The sequence below is a fragment of the Lactuca saligna genome, chromosome 8 (assembly GCF_052625555.1).
Source record: "Lactuca saligna cultivar CGN05327 chromosome 8, ASM5262555v1, whole genome shotgun sequence".
NCBI lineage: Eukaryota > Viridiplantae > Streptophyta > Magnoliopsida > Asterales > Asteraceae > Lactuca > Lactuca saligna.
The window spans coordinates 154,786,917-154,808,608 of NC_136424.1; the positions used below are offsets into that span (position 1 = coordinate 154,786,917).

Consider the following 21,692-nt stretch of genomic DNA (forward strand, 5'->3'; position numbering starts at 1 on the left):
CCCATATTACATTAAAATAATATAAGGGTAAATCGGTCTTTTCACCTTTTCCCTCTTCTTTATAACCAAATGTATGTCTATATTTTGAAAACCCTTCTTGCACCCATCCTCTTCTACTCTCACTCTACTGTGCATCCAATTGCAAAACGATTTCTCTGAGTGTCGAAGATAGTGATTTGTAGATGTGGAATGGAAACAACGAAGTTGACCTCATGGATGGATCGTAACCCAGGAAGGCAAATTTTGAATTGTTCAAGATGTAGGTTCGTAAGGTGGGTTGACCCTCCGATGTGTGCAAGGGCATTGGTGGTGATTCTAGGTTTGATAAGATCAATGAATCGATTGGAAGAAAGGGTTGCGATTGCAAGTGCAGAACTGTGGAACTATCGGCTGATCTTGTTCTGTTCATGGATGTTTTTTTTGTTTTTTTTTAACCAGTAAGGATTTGGATGGTAATAGGATTTTTTTTTTTTTTTTTTTTTGGGGGGGGGGGGGGGGGGGGGGTGGTTTCTTTTGTACGCATCTAACTAGTTTAGGGGGTTTTGGATTGTGATGGAATGGGTATTTTTGGTTTCATCTTGTTGTATGAAATGTAACACATTAAGTTAATGGAAATGATGATTATGTATTTTGTTATAAATCAGTGGTTTTGATGTGCATTTTCGTATGATACATTGTTATAACTGCATCTTGCAAATGGTTAGGAATGGTATTTCAAATCTACATTGTTATACATGCATCTTTTTGAGAAAGGTTTGGAGAGGGTAATTCATAAGCAAAATGTTGATAAAATCATTACAAGTTCGTGTTTAACCCATACAAACATGAGACTTACTTTCAACATACTTATTAATGGAAGGTCTTAACCCATACAAACATTACAAAAGACCTAATTTCCATAATGTAAACAACCAAACCATAATTTAAGTTTCAAAAGACCTAACTACCCAAACATCCAACTAACTACTTAACAGAATTTCCTAAATTACCTTTTCCTTTTCCTTGTGTCTTTCCTTTTGATCCAACTTCACCAATGCCTCCTTACCATTGTTATGACACTTTGAACAAGTGAATGCAATAAATTTCCTGCTCAATTTAGTGGTTTGGCTGTTGGGCTCATCAACACCTTCTAACTCTCTTCTTTTTTGGCCTCCCAACCTACACATATGCATTTATTATATTTAAAACATTAACATACATGTTGGCATTAAAAGTACATATCTAGCCTAGTTGACATAACAACATGTGTGTGATGTTTTGGTGGAGTTAAAGTGAATGGACAATCACTTTTTTGCCACATTGAACGACCATTTATTGGATCAATTTTGTTCAGATACATGGCTCTCCATGTTGATAAGTTATAGTAAGGATGGACCCAATCCTCAACATCAGGGGCATCTTCCCCATTTTCAATTTTGTTCCATATAGCAGAAACAACATGCCTACATGGAAAACCTGTAATCTCCCAGAACCTACAAGTGCAACTTCTTTCATTTAGGTTCACCACATACTGATCCTGCCATGTGCTTGCAACTTGGTACTTTCCTGCCCCATTATACTTAGCTACATACTTTGCTGCTTGAGTCTTAATCTCCTCTAAAATTATAGTTGTAATAGTACTTAGTTCCCCTTGACATTTATGTATTTCCTTTTGCACAACACACGATCTCTTCATGAGATACTCTTTAATATACTAAAAGCAGGTGATGATTGGTTTATCCCTACCTTCCTCTATCTTAGCATTGAATACCTCACAAAGATTATTCAACAAACAATCAGAGTGTGCCCTACCTGTGAAAAACATATTCAAAAAGAGAAATTACAGATTTTATATTAAAACATAAAACTCCATAACTTCTAAATGACATACCACTGAAGTGAGATTTAGACCATGTCTCTACAGGAATCTTACACAACCAAGCATGAGCTTCATCATTCATTTTCTTAACTCATCCATTGCATGTTTAAAGTGATGTAATGTTGTTGCTCTACCACATTCCCAAACCAAGTCACTCAACTCTTATCATTTCCATTGTTTCTTCAAATTCTCTTGAATATGCCTCAAACAAAACCTATGTTCTGCATTGGGGAATACCTTTGCAACTGCTGGTATTATCCCCTTAACAAATGCAAATACAGTCAGTTTAATTTCTAAAAATAGAAAGTAAGCTACACTATCATGAGAAATAATTAGGTAAAACATACATTTTGTCTATCAGAAATGAAGGTAAATTTTGAATTTGCTCCCAATTCCAAGTCTTCTCCTAACAATTCCATGAACCAGGTCCAAGAACTAGTTGTCTCAGTCTCTACAACTGCATATGCTACAGGGTATATTCCATTATTTGAGTCTAGACCCACAACAGTTAGTACCAGCCCAAGATATGGGCCTTTCAAGAATGTACCATCAACTCCCATGAAATCCCTTAACCCAGCTTTGAATCCCAGCTTCAATGCACCTAGACATACATATACTTTTCTAAAAGTTCTTGTAGTATTCGACAAGCATGGTTCAGGATACACATCTATCCTAACAGTTGAACCATGATTAGTGTTTAGCAGTTCGAAAGCATAATCCCTCAGATATCCATATGAAGTTGGTAGTCCCTACTAATCACACGTTCAGCCATTTGCTTTGCCCTACCAACCTTTTGAACTAACATACCAAGCTCCAGCTTCTTACACAACTCCTCGTGTAAAGCTTTGATTGGAATTTTAGGGTTACTCTGGATTTGTGGAACAATTAAGTTTGCTAAATATTTGGAAGTACAAGGTTTAACTGATCTTTCTGCAAACATTTATGGACATCATGTACTGTTTTCACCAACCAATCCTTATTCTCATCTGGCCTTGAGATTTGGACTGCCCAAGGACATTTTCCTTTTTTACTAATCACATTTTTGCCCTTGCACTTTACCTTACTTCTAGTTGATGGACCACCACATTGAATTGTTTCAGTAAATTGGCCCACAACACCTCCACATTTGACCCTTATCCTGATTTTATCATTTTTTGCTAAGTATAGCGACCTCCTTGTATTTACAGCATGTGCATGCATGTAGTCCACAACTTCCTTCTTTGTTTTGAAACACTGCCCCACCCTATATGGTTTTGAATGGATCTCCCCATGTGAGCATGGAGTTGACCTACTCAACTCCTTAAGCATTTTTGTCCTTTCATCTTCATAAAATCTTGCATACTGATAATCATCACTCTGAATAACTTCCAACTCTTCATCAACTATGTCATTACCTATACTTTTGGTTTGCTTGTTTAAAATTCCATGTTCATCTACATCCACGACACTTTGGAATTCACTCATGTCTACATCCACATCAAATTGCAAGTTAGACTTATGTACAATGTAGTCACTATCATCAGAATCATCTCCACTATAATCAAAACCATCTCCATTCTGACTATAGAAAGCATCTCCACTTTTATCACTTATCATGCCCTCTAGAATTTCCATTTCTGCTTGATTGTCTTCACCGTTTGGTACATTGTACTCAGCATGAAAGTCAACATAAGTTGAATAATCATTTGTAAATGCTTCAAATTCATCGAGTCTTACACTTTGTTGTCCATCAATATCTTCACAAATTGGTTCCTCTGCAAGATTGGCTAAATTACCCTTACACACTTCTTCTATGTGGCCCATGATCAATCCTTCATTCACATCAATGACATTACTTCGTTGGCTAACGTGAGACATAACATATGGAACAATAGTTTTTGAATGATCCTGACTTTCATCCATATCTATTACATGTGACTGGTCAACAACATGGTTGGCAGGGTGGTCTAACTCAAGCTTTTTACTACACGATCCTACTTCTCTTCTACAAGGTTTTTTTCTATTAAGTTCCGGTGACACACTCTCAGGTTCCAGTTCCTCAATAACAACTTTGGAAGGAGACTTAAAATAACTAGCTATCCTAGTCTGACGAATTTCAATATAGACCTTTACAAGTCTGTGCTTATAGACATACGAAACAAATTTAAGAACATCTTGGTCATTACCTAAAGGCAATAACCCGTAGTCTAAGGGAAATTCATGGATACAAAAATGGTAGTAAAGAGTTTATTCACCTTTGTACCCTAATTCTCGAACCATGTCATCGAGTTCATGGACTGAAAATAAATCATTGTCAACGTCATCTACGTATGATACACTACCATCGACGTATTTCCTTCCAGGTGACTTGATGAAGACACCACTATAGTGTATCTTCAACGTGAAATAGTTATCATATCCCTCTACAAACACAAAAATAGAAAGGGTAAAAAAAGATAATTTATCTTCACGAATACATTCAAGGAAAACAAAAACTTAAGGGTTTTTTTTTTTTTTTTTTATGACAAATCTTACCGTATCTCAACTGCAAATCCTTCAAACACGCATTTTTTTCATGTAAACACCATATCGACAGAACCATTGTCCCTTGGTGCTGTGTAAACCCTAGACCCAAATTTCGTTTCTTGGATGAGAGTGATGTGTTGAAGACGAAGTCACTGTACTCTTGGGAGATGAAGAGTGTTTTGGAGTTAACATGAAGAAGACAGTGGCATAATCATTTTCCTCAATAAAAAAGAGGGCAAAGGTGAAAAGACCGATTTACCCTTATATTATTTTAATGAAATAAGGATTAACGGTAGGATTCTAACGGTTTGAGGGATAAAGACCATCTGTCAAAAGTTTTAAAAGCATAGGGACCATCTATAAGATTTTTAAACCACGGGGACTGAACTTCAGAATCTGGGAAAACACAAGGACCATTTATGATGTTTTTTCTATAATTTAACAGTCGTTTATTCACCCATGAATGATTTTTTCTTATATAATTTAACAATCATTGCACGTGTAATTCAACATTATACAAAAACAAACTGCATGTATTGATTCATGAAAACTATTCACATATGAATCTAACATAATAAGAATAATGAATATATTACAACATTTGCATACGAGTATAACAACTATATTGAATTCATCAACAATGTCATCTCTTTTTATCCAACTAAGCGTCAGGGACATGAACCAACCGTCAAGTGAAATGGTATTCTTGTGTTGAATTATTACCATTCCCTGATTAACATGTAAAAATACACATCAAAATTTGTTAATAGGCATGTATTGTTAGTTCATAATAATAACCATTTATTCGTATGTGAATACACACACAGGGTTTGAATCCTTAGAAATAATATTTATTAATATATAATATTCCAATAAAAAATTAATAAAATAAAAATAATAATTCAAAGATAATTATTTAAAAGAAATTAATAACCCAATAAAATAATATTTTCTAATATATAAATATTATATATTAAAATAATATTCATTAATAAATAATAATCCAATAAAATTAATTAAAAGAATGGATATATAATACTTCAATAAAATCAAAAAGAAGAGATGTAAGAATGGTGCCTCTGGTTTGGTAAAATTAAAAATAAAATAAAATAAAAAAAAAAAAAAAAAAAAAAAAAAACACACACACACACACACACAATTGCAAAACTAGTCCTTGAAGGTAAAATTGTAATTTTAAAAAAGTTAACAGCCATGTAAACAAAGTTAACAAGATAGGGACCAAAACCACACAAGGTATCAAAAACTGAACGACCAATGCACCACCAAACATTTTTTTGACCAAAACCATATATTTTTAACAACCACAAGGACCATATTTGCAATTATCTAAAAATTAAATCAAATCCAATATTACGAAAAGTTTGAAGAAAAACAACTTATAATAAAAATCAGATACACAGTTCAATCACATGCAAATAATATCGATATTTAAAAATAAAAATCATAAATTTTGATATATTTTCAAAAAAAAAAAAAAAAAAAACAGCATGCTAAATATGTTTTCTAATAGATTTGACACTAACCATTAAAAAAGAAAAAGAAAAACAAAATTCCATCCCTAGTGTAAATAGCCCTAATTCCAATTATCATTATTGTTTTTCAAAAGTAAAGTTGGGCATAGGATAATATGATAAGGTATTATATGCATTTGTAGACAGTTTCATTTCAAAAAGACTTACCATTTACAAAATGTGGGGTGTGGTGTTAATTCTTTCTACACTACTTTTTTCACTAACCTTTTAACCTTTTTCATAGGCCAATTCGGTAGCGCATCTTCAACCATTGCAACACTTCCTTTACCTATAGAACCAAGAGCTTGGTATCATAATTTTGAAGGGCTAAATGCAAGAAATAACAACCTACTTTAATTCCTTTGTTTATTATATCAACATTATACTTTGAAAACTCTACCCAATTAATACTATATAATTAATTCAATAGATATTTTAAAAATATAATTAATACCCAAATGGAAGTATGTTGGTATAACTGGGTGGATAATGTAACCTTTATTTGGTGATTTTTTGGCCTTGTTGTTCTTTTGTGATGAACTCTCACTGCAATTATATCCGGATCTTTGTGAAGATATTGTAATAACTCCTTGTTCTAATTTTTGTTCTGGCATCTCACACTTCCCGTTGAATGGCTTCATATAGCAAAACCTTTTATACAATTTCAAAATTATTATTAATAATTTGAAATGTATAAAGACAAACAAACGACTATGCATCGAAGATGTTGGGACAAATGTATTATTATTAAAACTCCTATAAAAAAACTTAAAAGGTAGAATGCAAAATACCATTCCTGAGGAAGTGTTTTGCTATCGAAATCAGCATCCAATATTCTCCATTTCCTACATTTGTTGCACTGCACCCATTCATGATCTGGTTTATGCCTTGGCCCACTTTTTATCTACAGATAGATAGATAGATATAAACAACAAAACCAAGATTTTCAAAACCATTGAGATACCAAATAAATATTTATTAGTTTTAACCAAGACACTACTAAGTCAATGAGTAACAAAAGTAGGAAATTACCACATGAACTTTGTCAATATTGTTATCCAAGTAGTCATCTGCCTTTTTACTAAGCCAATCTTCAAGAAGAGCATAAGGCTCACAATCCACAAATCCTTGTTTGTTGTTATGCACCCAAACACGACCACTACCATCATCCTGCTTCATAATATAATAAAAACAACCACCCAAACAAATTAAATAATTAACATTAATTTTTTAAATAAAAAGATTCAGATTTGAAATGTTAAAAGCATAAAAGAGCATATACCATGACACTGGTGACATCTATGACTCCAATAATCCCATGACTCTTTTCTCCATTATGAATCATGCTCCCAACTCTTTTGTAAGCCTGTACAAATCACTAAAAACTTAGCATAAAGTTTTGGGATCAAATTAAAAAGTTGAGAATCAATTTGAACATAAAGTTTTTGGATCAAACCAAGAAGCCAGCATTTATCACTAAGAATAACAAACTGAAAAAATGAAATAGTAAAGAAGATGAATTGAAAACACACCTCAATCAGCCTCCCATGCCAATATAAAAAAATTCCACAGTTTCCCTGTTCCAAATCCAACTGAGATTGTCCAAGAATCAGCTCAACTGGTTTTCCAGCTACGGAACCGTTTTCTATGCTTGTCTTGTGTAGAAATCTTGCTAAAGGCCTGCTTTTAACCTGTTTCAATAACACTTTTAAATGATATTTTGATTGCTTCATAAAAAAAAAGTAAAAAATAAAAAGCAACAAAGAACTCCAAAATGTACCAATGACCCTTGAACATTGATCTTCATTCGTGGATCTAAGAAGATGACTTCCAAATAAGATCTGAGTGAATAGTCTAATGGAACCTGAAAACCATATATACAATTACAAATAGAGACTGGAAATTGTGACCCCATTACATGTCATAAGGTTTAAATATGAAATTCAAACCTCTCGAGTCATTTGGCCAAGGCGAGAGCGGGGCCTACGTGAACGTAAAAATATGTCACCTTGATGGAAAGAACTTCCACCACTCATCCCATCCACCCATTCTAAAGAATATGTTGATCCCCATTCGTCTAAATTCCATATGTATATTTGAGTCCCAGTTCCATTTCTTTTAAACAACCCTGCTTTTTGCCCAATAAAATATTCGTTGAATGGTGAAAATTCCTTCATGGAATTCAAATTGGCCTTTGATAGAGCTTCAGTCTGGATATTTGTATCCAGTTCCATGTATTGTCCTTTCCTTGAATAGGTTATAATTGGGATCTCTATAATCTGTTGCAAGAAATTCAGATAACAAAATAGGTAAATATCACTAGTAATACAAAACACTAATTCTTCCTCAACAGACTAAATGAAGTCTCAAATTATCAAAGTACATACATCTTTTCCTTCATTTAGTGATTGTGAAAGAAAGGCAATTGATCTGGTGTTTGTTGTCTGTGTAAGTACCAATGCATCCCTACCAAGTCTCATTGTTCCAGTCTGAAACAAAATAATATAAATGAAAGGGTCAAATGGAAGAACTAGCATTTCACTCTTTTCATTTTCATAAAAATTAATGAAGGAAGAAATACCTTAAATCCAACACCATATCTTCCTATATAATTTGGATCATCTGTATCAGGTTGCTTCCGACCAAATGACACCATTCTCATAATCTCATCATGACTCATCCCACTTCCATCATCTACAACTGCCAGCATTGGAATTTCTTTGCCAGCAATGTTCGAATATATCATGTCAATTGAAATATCCAATCTGATCATTATAAACATTATTATATTAGAAATAGTTGAACACAAGAAATAGCAACATACTTTCATTTTATTTGTTTGTTATAACATCCCTCTTTCATTTTTTCCCTACTACAGAAAAAAATAAATGAAAGGCTTACATTGCTGCTTTGGCATCTCTTGAATTGTCTACAAATTCAGCAATGGCACCAAAGATCCAGTCAGAATGGGTTTGACCAAGTGTTTTCAAGTAGCTTGGATGGGCAGACACGTAATTTTTCCCAGGAACAGGAACATTTTGCAATGTTGCACTCATTCCAGATCTGCTACAAGTTTCATCTCTCGACTGAGAGCCTTTGTTATTTCCAAGACTCTGATCAGAGGTACAATCAGGAGAGCCTTCACTGTCAATTTTGCTACCAGGAGGGTCTTTATTGTAAACTTTGCTACCAGAAGGGTCTTGATTGTCAAATTTGGAATTACGAGGGTCTTGTTTGTCAACTTTGCGATTAGCCAACCCATCATTCACACTCCTGAGATCTGTGCAGAAACAAGGCAAAAAAGATATGAAAAAATAACCAAATCAAAAGCCATATTTTCACCGATTATGGTGATGGTGATGATGTATATGTTTTGTTTATGCATATGCTTTGTTTCTTATGAATATCGAGTGAAATCGCTAGTCCTTTGACAGAGATGAAAACAGATAAATATAAAAGTACTCAAAAGATGGTTTGCATTAGAATGCCTCCTAAAGCATCACATTCAATTTCAAATAGTTTGGAAACATCAAGAAGGGTGGGGAGAGGTGCAGTCATTGTAGTCTTTAGGAGATTGAACGCACGGGTCCCCAACTAACAGCGTCTTTCTTTGTTAATTCGGTTAGTGGCCGCACCATTTTACCATACCCACAAATGCATTCTCTCTAGTATCCTGTGAGGCATAAGAAGCCACACTCTTCTGGCATTTTTGGAATGGGCCCCTCTTGTATCCTATGAGGCCCAAGAACCACGTACTCCTTTGGCCAATCTTGTATCATGTGAAGCCCAATAATCCATGTACTGCTTTGGCATTTTTGGAATGAGCCACTCTCGTATCAAGTGAACCCGAGAATCCACGTACTCCTTTGGCCTTTCTGGAATGGGCCACTCTTATATCATGTGAAGCCCAAGAACCACATACTCCTATGTTACTTTTAGAATGGGCCACTCTTGTATCCTGTGAGGCCCAAGAACCACGTACTCCTTTGGCATTTTTGGAATGAGCCATTCTTGTACCCTGTGAGACCCAAGAACCATGTACTCCTTTGGCATTTTTGGAATGAGCCACTTTTGTATCCTGTGAGGCCCAAGAACCATGGTACTCCTTTGACATTTTTGGAATGGGCCACTCTTGTTTCATGTGAAGCCCAACAATCCACGTAGTTCTTTGGCATTTTTAGAATGGGCCACTCTTGTATCCTATGAGGCCCAAGAATCCACGTACTTCTTTGGCATTTTCGGAATGGGCCACTCTTGTATCATGTGAAGCACAAGAATCCACGTACTCTTTTGGTATTTTTGGAATGGGCCACTCTTGTATCATGTGAAGCCCAAGAATCCACGTACTCTTTTGGCATTTTTGGAATGGGCCACTCTTGTATCATGTGAAGCCCAAGAATCCACGTACTCTTTTGGCATTTTTGGAATGGGCCACTCTTGTATCATGTGAAGCCCAAGAATCCACGTACTTTTGGCATTTTTGGAATGGGCCACTCTTGTATCATGTGAAGCCCAAGAATCCACGTACTCTTTTGGCATTTTTGGAATGGGCCACTCTTGTATCATGTGAAGCCCAAGAATCCACGTATTCCTTTGGCATTTTTGGAATGGGCCACTCTTGTATCATGTGAAGCCCAAGAATCCACGTACTTCTTTGGCATTTTTGGAATGGGCCGCTCTTGTATCATGTGAAGCCCAAGAATCCACGTACTTCTTTTGCATTTTTGGAATGGGCCACTTTTGTATCATGTGAAGCCCAAGAATCCACGTACTCTTTTGGCATTTTTGGAATGGGCCACTCTTGTATCATGTGAAGCCCAAGAATCCACGTACTCTTTTGGCATTTTTGGAATGGGCCACTCTTGTATCATGTGAAGCCCAAGAATCCACGTACTCTTTTGGCATTTTTGGAATGGGCCACTCTTGTATCATGTGAAGCCCAAGAATCCACGTACTCTTTTGGCATTTTTGGAATGGGCCACTCTTGTATCATGTGAAGCCCAAGAATCCACGTACTCTTTTGGCATTTTTGGAATGGGCCACACTTGTATCATGTGAAGCCCAAGAATCCACGTACTCTTTTGGCATTTTTGGAATGGGCCACTCTTGTATCCTATGAGGCCCAAGAATCCACGTACTTCTTTGGCATTTTTGGAATGGGCCACTTTTGTATCATGTGAAGCCCAAGAATCCACGTACTCTTTTGGCATTTTTGGAATGGGTCACTCTTGTATCCTGTGAGGCCCAAGAATCCACGTACTTCTTCGGCATTTTTGGAATGGGCCATTTGTATCATGTGAAGCCCAAGAACCACATACTCCTTTGGAATTTGTGAGGCCCAAGAACCATGTACTCCTTGGCATTTTTGGAATGGGCCACTCTTGTATCCTGTGAGCCATAATTTCGCACATATCGACTTAATGGACCCCTGATTTTAGATTGATCTTAAATTGATCCTTGAAACAATATTGGGAGAAATAAGGTTTGTCTAACAATTCTTCAACGACAGGTATTGGGTATTTATCGAGGATTGTTACACGGTTCAGGGCTCTGAAATCAATACACAAACGCCAAGTGGAGTCTTTCTTTTTCACAAGGATACCCAGACTTGAGAATGTACCTTGACATTACGCGAATTATTTCTCTTGTGAGCATTTCATCCACTTGGTTTCTGAGTTTCATTCTTCTGCAAATGGGTCGAACACGGATAGGGCCATGGCCTTCATGAAGGTTCTAGGTGGTGATAGGCCTCGAGGGGAATTGGAGTAAGATGATATCCAACTGAACAGTTGAGCTCACTGAGAAGGTTGAAGTTGTGTGTGGGGAGGATATGCCACATAGTTGGATGGGAGACCCTTGATCCCATAAGCGCATCTTTTGACTTCTCCGGTTAAAAATCACGTCTCCTAGAGTGCCTAGCCAACCCAAGCAATGCTAAGTATGTTATCCGTAAACCATGACATCTACTTGGCAAGAATAGAAGCCTAGTGTGATTGGAATTCCTTTGCAAACTTCAAACATTTTGCCTCAGTTGTCATCGCTTAAACATAGTACAAGGGGTCAGCTTGGTGTAATGTCAAAGGAAGCAGGAAGATAGTGTGAGGATAGACAAGAATGTGTTGACGTTTTTCTAAGGACATGTCTAATTGGAGGACGTGAAGGCTTTATACTCTGGGTAGTGTAGTATACGTCCTAGTTTCGTTTCATATGTTTTGTTTTGCTCTTTATACACATACATGTATACATGTAAGTAATAGTGATGATAATGGATATAAACAATAAATATAAGATACATAAAGTACACAATGAAGGGACAACTAACCAAATTTGACATGATTATGGCTTCTAGGAATAGTATCTTCATGCATATACATCACGATAGCATGACCATATTCTTCATCATGCGAGGAAGGAATAATATACAACTTACAATTTTCAATTCTTGCTAGAGCCGCCTTCAAAAGCATCACCGGTCGGTAAGAACATGACAAAAGAAAGAAAAGAAATACTTTTTACTACTTGTTTGATGACTAAAATGCCCCCCTAAGGAATAAATCCAACTTATGGGTAAAAAACATACCAAATACAGAACATTGTAGCTACTTGTGATAAAGAGTACTTAAAATGTCGCATAATGAGCCAAGTCCAAAAAATTCCTAAAAGGGTGCTTGGGATTTGCTTATTTAAACAACTTATGTTTATTTGTAAAAGTGTTTATTAGCTTTTCCAGTGTTAAAATAGAGATTTATTAAAAGTGTTTGGATTAGATCATCTGGTATCAAAACGTAATATGATAAGTTGTTTTTTAGTGTTTGGCAATTTCTGCCTATAGATGTAAAATGACCAATAAGGGTAGGATATAGATAGACATATAGTTACGATAGGGTTAATAAGGTAAATTGGTGTAAATAAGTCTAAAGCTATTTTAAATATGTTAGAACACATTAACTTATTAAAAACTCCTTATTTAAGCCAATAAGCACTTTTATTTTTAATCCATCCAAACACTAAAAACTGCTTATTAGACGTGCCAAACCACAATAAGCTAATAAGCACCCTAAACAAGCAATCTCAAACACCCCCTAAATTAACCACTTACGCATGTTTTCTACGAATTATTATATTAACATGTATGCATGTCATGTCAACAATATATAAAGTAATGTGCTCATAAGCTTTATAGCAAATTGAATCTATTAACTTTAAAATTCCAATAATTATTACTTTAAATTTGTAGAAAGAGCCTTATGGTCAATGTTGCAATGGTGAATGCTTTTTAATATAAATGACAATAAACATCCAAGCAAATTATTAATTTGAAAGATATGGTCAATGTTGCAAAACTCACTAGACACTAATTGATCGGTTGACTAGGGTAAATTGTAAGTAAGTAATTTTGGAATAACAATATCTATGACAAATATCTTAAGGCGGGTAAGTTCTTGAAATTTTTGACTTTTTTGTACTTTAAGTAAACTTTGACTATTGAACAACTTTGACTAAATTCCCCTTAGACCAATTTGATCTGAATTTAACCAATCCAAGTAATTTGACTATTTGACTGAGTTTCTATAAATCACCTCATTTAATGACCAAGTTCCAAGTAGGCTCCGAATACTCGACCAAGTAGGATGCATTTTGCAACACAGGAAATAGTAAGACAATTAAAGATGGAACATACGAAAAATATCCTAACTTTAATTTTTTTTACGAAAATAACAAAATAGAGACTATAACACAACTACAAGATCTTATGGGAGACAGTCTGGACTAACAAGTACCAAACATAGAAAGGATAGAATGAAACATGCTTTGGTACGGGTACACGTATGTGGTACGCAATTCGCTAGGTCCCTAAAATTCGGTACGAGGGTGGGTAGGTTTATTTCGGTACGTTTCGAGACGTTGTGGTACGATGTACCAAATATTGTGGTACCATGTACCAAAATTCAAAACATGTTAGACAAAAACTTAAAACTTTATTTTATATTTGTAATAAGTAATCAGGATTCAAAAATCAAAAAAAAAAAGTATGAAATCTGATTTTTGATGTTCTGCAAGTTAAATCGAATGAAAAATGGCAATTGAATGAAAATATCGATGGGAGGGAAGCAAGTCAAATTGAATGAAGAATGGCAATTGAATGAAAATATCGATGGGTCTAATTCCAAGGGACGCTCATTACATGAGTCGTTACTGAGAAACGGTAAAGAAATCAATTGACCCTTCAAATTCCGGCTCACGTACCCAATTGATTGAAAACACGTTTTGGAATCTGGCAAATCACAATCTGAATAGCATCAAGTACGTCCGAATTGCAAATTGGGAACGCCAATTTCAGATTTGGAAACGTGATCCAAAGCGTCCGTCCCCGGTACACGTTCGTACCGCGTTTTGGTACGTGCGAATTGGTACATAGAACGCACCCCTCCTAGCGATTTATGTGACTATGAAATGAAGTCCTAGTTGAAATCTTAGCAAGAAAATAATGACAACCCACAAAAAAAGAGTAAAAGATTGAAAGCTAATATATATCTCCTATAACACTATTAAATCATAATGACAATTAACCTTAAAGGTATCTATAAAATTTTGGAAGCGCAAACAACTAATAAACAAACGGAAAGTGTTTTTCATTATCAACATAAAGTATAGTGTTTAATTGTTGATAGGTGAGAAAAAATATCCGCATGTAAAATTCCATAAAGGCACAAAATAAACAATAATTGCAAGTTCGTACCTTTTTATATTGTTTCAAGAATCGCATGAACGTATGCCACTCTTCCTTTTGATACATATTCTCGCTAACTGGTTGAATATGAGTGCTAGATAATCCAGTGGGAAGATACACTTGCTTGATAATTTCATTAATATCCCAAATCCCATTACTGCAAAAATAGTCATTAACCAATTAAAATACAAGTACATGGGTTGATAGTCACCAACTAACCATCTAGTTATATTAAGGTTTCCATAAAAATCTTTAAACGATTAAATAACCCTTAGCAAAGGTTGTAACTTTTACTTGTTTACCTAAAATAGATCAATTCCGATTTATATTTTAAATAAATTTAAATAGCCAGCTAAAAGATGAAACGGATCAAATAGGTCAAATGTCACCCAAAATATAAAGCTTCAAAAAAATAAACAAAAATGTTTAGGTGGGCCAAGACAAAATAGAGGTGATAAGAGTGATAAATACATTGCTATTGATGGTTCTGAGCATCTGACTCGACAAATGATTTTTGCATCCTTCCTTAGCATAACATAACATTGAAAACCATCCATAGATTCTGTGCAAAATGAATGAATTATTAGACACAATACTAGATCTTGAAACATGTAACAACACCAATACACCATGTACATATTACATGGTATAATAACAATAATTCATGTTTAATCAATAGCATAAGCAGAAACAAATAATATGCACACTATTATGTTGTGGTTTGTGTAACAAATCTGTCATCATGGAAACTGCAACATAGTAAAAGTACATGATAATATAGTAAAACCAAAATAAAAATAATATGAAAGTAAAACAAAAGAAATAGACTAAGTAGGGCTACTTTCGAGAGAACCCCTCTTTTAGAAAAAACTGGAATTAAAACATGGCCAATTCCAGTGGAGATCCAGTTTTTCAGTTTTGTGGGTGAACACCACCTTTGCCAACCCAAGTACCCCCTAAAACTAATGCAGAGCAGCCCGAAAAACAAGAACAAAAAAAAAAACCCTAAAGTTACCCACACCACGACCTGTAAGACAGAATACGATTACAAACCCTAACTCAAAAATACAGCCTAAACTCAGAATCAATACTTTCTCCAACTAGCCAAACCCAAAATCCAAACTTTATCAAGTGTGTATATATTGATCAGAGTAAAACCATCGCAGATCGCATTAAATTAAATAGAGTACGTTAGTGTGTTTACCGTAAACTTCAAAAACGCAATGGTAATCGCATCAAAGTCCAGTAAAGTCAGTGCAAAATCTAACGGAAGAAGCGGAACCGGCGTCGGAATGGCGAGCGACGACAGAAATGCAGCGAAAACCGATAACTACCGCAAGGACGAGGTCAAGTACTGTCGTGAAGGTGAAGGGACTGAGACACGGGGATACGAGGCGGAGAGCCTAAAATAAACAGCTTTTACCAAATTTTATAGCTTATTGCTTAGTGTGGTTAGAATAAATTATTTTTTTTTAAATGTGTTTGGATTAGCTTAGTGCGGTGGAAATAAGTAATAAACAATAACTTAGTAAAATAAAACAGCTTATATGAGTAAAATAATCAATAAGCAATAAGCATTCCCCTCTTGCTTATTAAATCAGCTTATTTTGCTTATTCCTACCGTAATAAACTGATTTTTAAATACTCCTAACCAAACACTTAATTTGCTTATTGCGGTGGGATTAAGCAATAAGCAATAAACAGCCTATTTTTTTCTTATCCAAACACCCCCTTATTATATATAAAAGTGTCTATGTAACTTTAAAAAATTATGGTAATACCGAAAACTTTTCTTCAATGATATACTTATATATTAATGGAGATTAAATTAAAATGAAATAGTTGATGCCTCCTTGGCCATGTCCACCGACACATATTTCTTATTTAACCGTCTAAAGATTTAGCAAAGAAAATAAATTAAGTGACAAGAGAAATTAAGTGTGCTTGTAGTTGCGGAAAAAATATCGTTTTTTGGAAGAAAAAAAAATCAACAAAAATGAGAAGTTTGAAAACGTGTTAAGTTCGATAATTTTTCTAAGTTTTTCGTGGAAAATGAAAATGTTCTGTCAATTCTCATTGTATCTTAAATTTACAAATATATATCGAATATCCCTCGTTCGAAGAGTAGTGATCAAGTTTCGTTCAAATCTTTTACATACGAACTTCGTCTTTTACGTTCTTTATATCCACGCGTAGCTATCGACGAGATCTACAACTTTCATTTAGACTTTGTTAGCTAATTTTGACTTTGTTGTTAAAATTATATTTTAACAAGTTTAGCCAATTAAAGTCCGTTAAAAATTCATAATTTTATCATCCGACGTCCGTTTTCGACTGTCTTTTTATCGTTGAACTCTTATTAACGAGATATTCAATTCTCGTTTAGAATGTTTCGGCTAAAAATCGACCGATCTAAAATTTGATTTCTGTGTTGTATATTGTTATGCTGAATCTTAGAAAAATCATAATTTTCTCTAATAAAGTCAAATTTAGACGTTCCCTATATGCACGTTTTCGGTTTGACGATTACTACCATATTTATTTAGACCACTTAGGCTAAAAAGTAATTTATCAAAACTTTACTTTTTTCATTACGCAGAGTCGTGTCGATTTAGTCGTGAAACTTCAACGGGTCATAACTTCTTCGTTATAAATCGGATTCAACGTTCCTTATATCTCCGGAATCCATGTTACATATATTATAACTTTTGTTAGGTTATTTGTCTTAAATAATCACTATCAAAAAGTCATTTTTAACTTTTATTATCTCTAAATTGACTAGCATGAATTTTTAGGTGTTACACAAATCTACCCACCAACACTACTACCGCAATCACCGACCTACCATCACCGCCGCCACTAATGGAAAACACAGGTTAAAACAACAATGCTCTAAGCGGAAAAACAATTAACAATTAATCGTATTATGACATATGCAACCTAAGGGATCTCTGTCTTTCACACAAAGGCAACATACTATGAACTATCAAACTACAAAAATCTAATGAAATCAAAATTTATAAAGGAATATTACATGCCTCTTGATTTGTTATTGTAAACAAATCTAAAATCTTTCTTTAAAGCTTTTAGAAGCGAGCACCAGAAATCTTGTGATTCTGATGGTTCACACTTAACCCTAGCAACTAAGAGACTTGAAGAGAGAGAGAGAGAGAGAAGAGAGGAGATCAAATTTTCGGCCTTGGCTCTTAGAAAAAGGAGTGGCCGAAATTTGAAGGCTAAGGGGTCATTTTATAGTGCAACATGGAAACCCTAGATAACCCTTAAATGAATAAAATAATACTAAATCAAATTGGTAATTATCTAGTTTTTTATTTATTTGTAAGGACTATTCCATATACCCTGGAATACCCTAGACGTCGTCCCCCCCCCCCCCCCCCCCCAATTCCAAGGAAGGTTTTGGAACTGTAACACTCGTGTTTCGGGGCTAAGCATTAGTAGATGATGTAATAGTCTAGGTCAACCATTGTAACCTATTTTGAAGTAATAGGTATGAAATACTTGAGTATTATGTGAATTATGTGCTTATATATTTGTTTATAAAGATATATAAAAATAAGCATCAAAAATTAAAGTTTGAATAAACCCAATATCAATACATGAAGTAGTAGTGGTCGTGCCAAGTATTCCGTAGATATAAAGAATGCCGAAATCCGAGCTATAACGAAGAAGACATGACCTGTCGAAGTTTCACGACATAACCAGTACAACACTGCGCGGCGTAAATAGTAAATTTACAATGGAGCGATTTTTAGCCTTAGCGATCTAAACGAAAGTCGTAGAATATGTTAAACTTATAGCATCCATAAAAAGAACGCCCAAATCTGACTTCATGTGAGGATGTTATGATTTTTTTAAGTTTCGGATCGGCAGTGTACAGCCCGGGGTTCAAATGTTAGATCTAGCGGTTATTAGCCGACAAATCCTAAACGAGAATCGAAGATCTCGTTAATAGTAGCGTAACGATAAAAAGACAGACGAAAATGGACATCAGATGAAGGAGTTATGAATTTTTAACGAACCAATCCTGTCCCAGCTTGTTAAAATATGACTTTAAAAATAAAGTAAAAATTAGTCGACGAAGTCTAAACGAAAGTTGTAGAGTACGGTCCCGCCTACACGTGGATATAAAGAACATCGAAAAATGGAGCTCGTATGCGAAATTTACGAATTTTTAAAGTCGGAGTGTGAAAATGCGAGACTGGGTGCGAGGGATACACCCTGCACAGACTCTCGGATGCCTCGCATACGTAATGCCCTGCGTACGAGGTTTGGTACGCCCCGCGGTCTCATTTTAACAACGTCATTTTCAAAACAAAATTTTCATTTCTTTAAAACATGATTTCATTCCAAACCAACCATAAAAATCCAATGTAACATAGCCATGATACAAAACATGTTAAATCCCAAGATCAACTAAATCCAAATCCGCCTGCGGGTGTGTGTACGAGTCATGTCGGCGCCTTCCCACGGTCCTCGCTAGTACCTGAAACATATAACACAACAGCTGTAAGCATAAATGCTTAGTGAGTTCCCCAATATACCACTTACACACATACGCCCTTCCAGGTCATGACCTTCCGGTCCATGTGTCTCAGGGGACTTCCGTCCCAACCCGGTAAACCTTTCGGTCTTACCCGTGTCGACCTTCCGATCCATAAATCTCTGACCTTTCGGTCCACATCATAATGCCTTCCGGCCCATAACATAATGTCTTCCGACCCATATCAACATGGCATACAAATCACATACATAGTGCATACGAAACAGGCAACTCATACGATGCATATATCTCATAACATACCAGACCTTCCGGTCACACGTAGGTACCTTTCCAGGTACAGTATAGTGAGAAGACTCACCTCGTATGATGTCTAGTGTCTCACGTGCTTGAAATCTCTGAATCTCACAACAACAACCTAGCCTCGCCTAATCACATCAAATAATTATTCCAAATCATTAACGGCTCTCAAGACTATACTATTTTCCTTTCAAAAATTCCACAGAAGGGTAAAAGATCATTTTACCCCTCCCTGACCCAAAAATCCACATGTTGACTAAAACCCTAAAAGTCAACAAAAGTCAACAGCAAGCAGTACGCGGGGCGTACCAGATCCTGTACGCACGGCGTACCCTTGCTTTCTAGAAACGGGGTACGTGACCCTCTACGCGGCGCGTACTGGGATTACGCCCAACGTAATGCCCAGTTTCTTTATCCAACACATTCAGGTCTTAATCGGCTAAGACTTGAATCCAAACTTCATATCTGACTCCTCTAATGTGTCTTAATCCATAAAGTTGAAACCTTTAAGCCTTTGCATGGCTGTAAGGGTCATTTTGTGCTCAAAACACCTTTCCTCTTTCCATAATGAGGCTATAAATCATGCATGACACAAGATCCATGTCCAAGACTAGATTTTTATGACTCCTCAACACATATTACACTACAAAAGGTCAGATCTAAGCTTATGGAGACTCTTTGCACATAAAGTCTCCAACTTTGAACCAAAAACCCTAAAAATGGTCCAACAAGCAAAACTTATGAAGAACAAGGAAAGCTTTGAGCTTTATACCTCAGAAAGGATCTCCAACCACTGTAGAGCTCGGATCTACACTTGTTCTTCAACTTCTAGCTCCAACAATGGCTCCTTCTTCTCCTTCTTCACCTTGAAAAGACAACTTCAAGCTCAAAAACACACACACAAGCCAAAGCACGAATCTCATCTCTCCAAGGACTCACTCAAGGGTGTATAGTGGCTAGGCCAAAGGACTACATGTTCCTTTTATAGTGCAAGGCCAGGAATTAGGGTTTTGCATCTGGGCCGGTTACGCCCGGCGTAACCTTGGGTATGCCCAACGTACCCGGATGGACCTGCGTACAAAATAAGCGCACGAGTACGCGTGACGTACCCCTAGTACGCCCAGCGTACTCACTAAATCCACCTTTCAATCTTTAAGGGACTAATTTGTCAATTCTCCAAAATAGAAGGGTCATAAAACTAACCCGGCTTTCGGGTTGTTACAATTCTCCTCCACTAGAACCGGACTTCACCCTCGAAGTCTCATGCTGTGAACAACTCCGGATGCTGCTCCCGCATCTCCAACTCTGGCTCCCAGGTCAGCTCGGACCCTCTCCGATGTTGCCACTGGACCTGAACCAGGGGCACTTCCTTGTTCCTCAAAATCCTGATCCTCCGATCCAAGATTGCAATCGGCTTCTCAGCATAATTCAGACTTGTGTCCACCTGGATTTCCTCTAATGGTACCACTGCTGACTCATTGGCAATACACTTCCTCAACTGCGACACGTGGAAGGTATCATGAATCTGGTCCAACTCTGCAGGTAGCTCCAAGCGATACGCTACCTTGCCCACCCTTGCGATCATCCTAAACAACCCAATATACCGGGGGTCCCAACTTGCCCCACTTCCTGAATCGGATCACTCCTTTCCAAGGAGATACCTTCAGGAGCACATAATCACCGAGCTGGAACTCGAGTTCGGATCGTCGCCTATCTGCATAACTTTTCTAGCGACTCTGAGCAGTCAACAACCTCTGTCTAACCTATTGTATCTGCTTTGTTGTCTGAAGCACTATCTCTGTACTACCCATCACACGCTGCCCTACCTCGCCCCAGCAAATGGGGGTCCGATACCTCCTCCCGTACAACAGCTCAAAAGGTGGCATACCAATGTTTGAGTGATGGCTGTTGTTGTAGGAAAACTCAGCCAAGGGAAAATACATGTCCCAACATCCGGCGAAATCCAATACACACTCCCGAAGCATGTACTCGAGCGTCTGAATCGTCCGCTCACTCTGTCCGTCCATCTGTGGGTGGTATGCGGTACTGAAATGTAGCCTCGTACCCAACTCCTCGTGAAACTTCTTCCAAAATCTGGAAGTAAATCGCACATATCGATCTGAAACAATCGAGATCGGAACTCCATGCCGCGATACCACCTCCTCACATACAGCTCTGCCAACCTCTCAGCAGAAGAGCTTTCACTGATAGCAAGGAAGTGAGCGCTCTTCGTCAACCTGTCCACGA

At 36.4% G+C, this 21,692-nt stretch overlaps 1 protein-coding gene across 3 annotated transcripts; it reads right to left on the reverse strand.

Moving 5' to 3' along the window:
* Positions 1–4,903: 4,903 nt before the first annotated feature.
* On the reverse strand, positions 4,904–16,016 carry LOC145011169 (uncharacterized). 3 transcript variants are annotated; one of them, XM_078969810.1, is made up of 16 exons: positions 15,831–16,016; positions 15,098–15,188; positions 14,636–14,783; positions 12,218–12,350; positions 8,797–9,175; positions 8,477–8,660; positions 8,283–8,384; positions 7,845–8,174; positions 7,676–7,759; positions 7,428–7,586; positions 7,178–7,261; positions 6,928–7,065; positions 6,687–6,799; positions 6,350–6,546; positions 6,121–6,184; positions 4,904–5,092 (listed from the first exon to the last, which is right to left on the reverse strand). In XM_078969810.1, the coding sequence occupies exons 2-16, from the start codon at positions 15,181–15,183 to the stop codon at positions 5,083–5,085; spliced, it is 2,211 nt and encodes a 736-aa protein (XP_078825936.1). In that variant the 5' UTR covers positions 15,184–15,188; positions 15,831–16,016; the 3' UTR covers positions 4,904–5,082. The 3 variants fall into 3 exon arrangements, with proteins under 3 accessions (XP_078825936.1, XP_078825937.1, XP_078825935.1); XM_078969811.1 differs by having other exon boundaries at positions 6,392–6,546; positions 6,928–7,068; XM_078969809.1 differs by having other exon boundaries at positions 6,928–7,068.
* Positions 16,017–21,692: the final 5,676 nt, after the last annotated feature.

Excerpts from the sequence above, each read along its gene's own strand:
- LOC145011169 (XM_078969809.1), bottom strand. The coding sequence starts at position 15,183 with ATGGATGGTTTTCAATGTTATGTTATGCTAAGGAAGGATGCAAAAATC. Across the intron at positions 14,784-15,097 it reads TCAGAACCATCAATAGCAAT|TAATGGGATTTGGGATATTA; the intron begins GTATTTATCACT and ends CTATTTTTGCAG. Across the intron at positions 7,262-7,427 it reads GGCATGGGAGGCTGATTGAG|GCTTACAAAAGAGTTGGGAG; the intron begins GTGTGTTTTCAA and ends TGATTTGTACAG.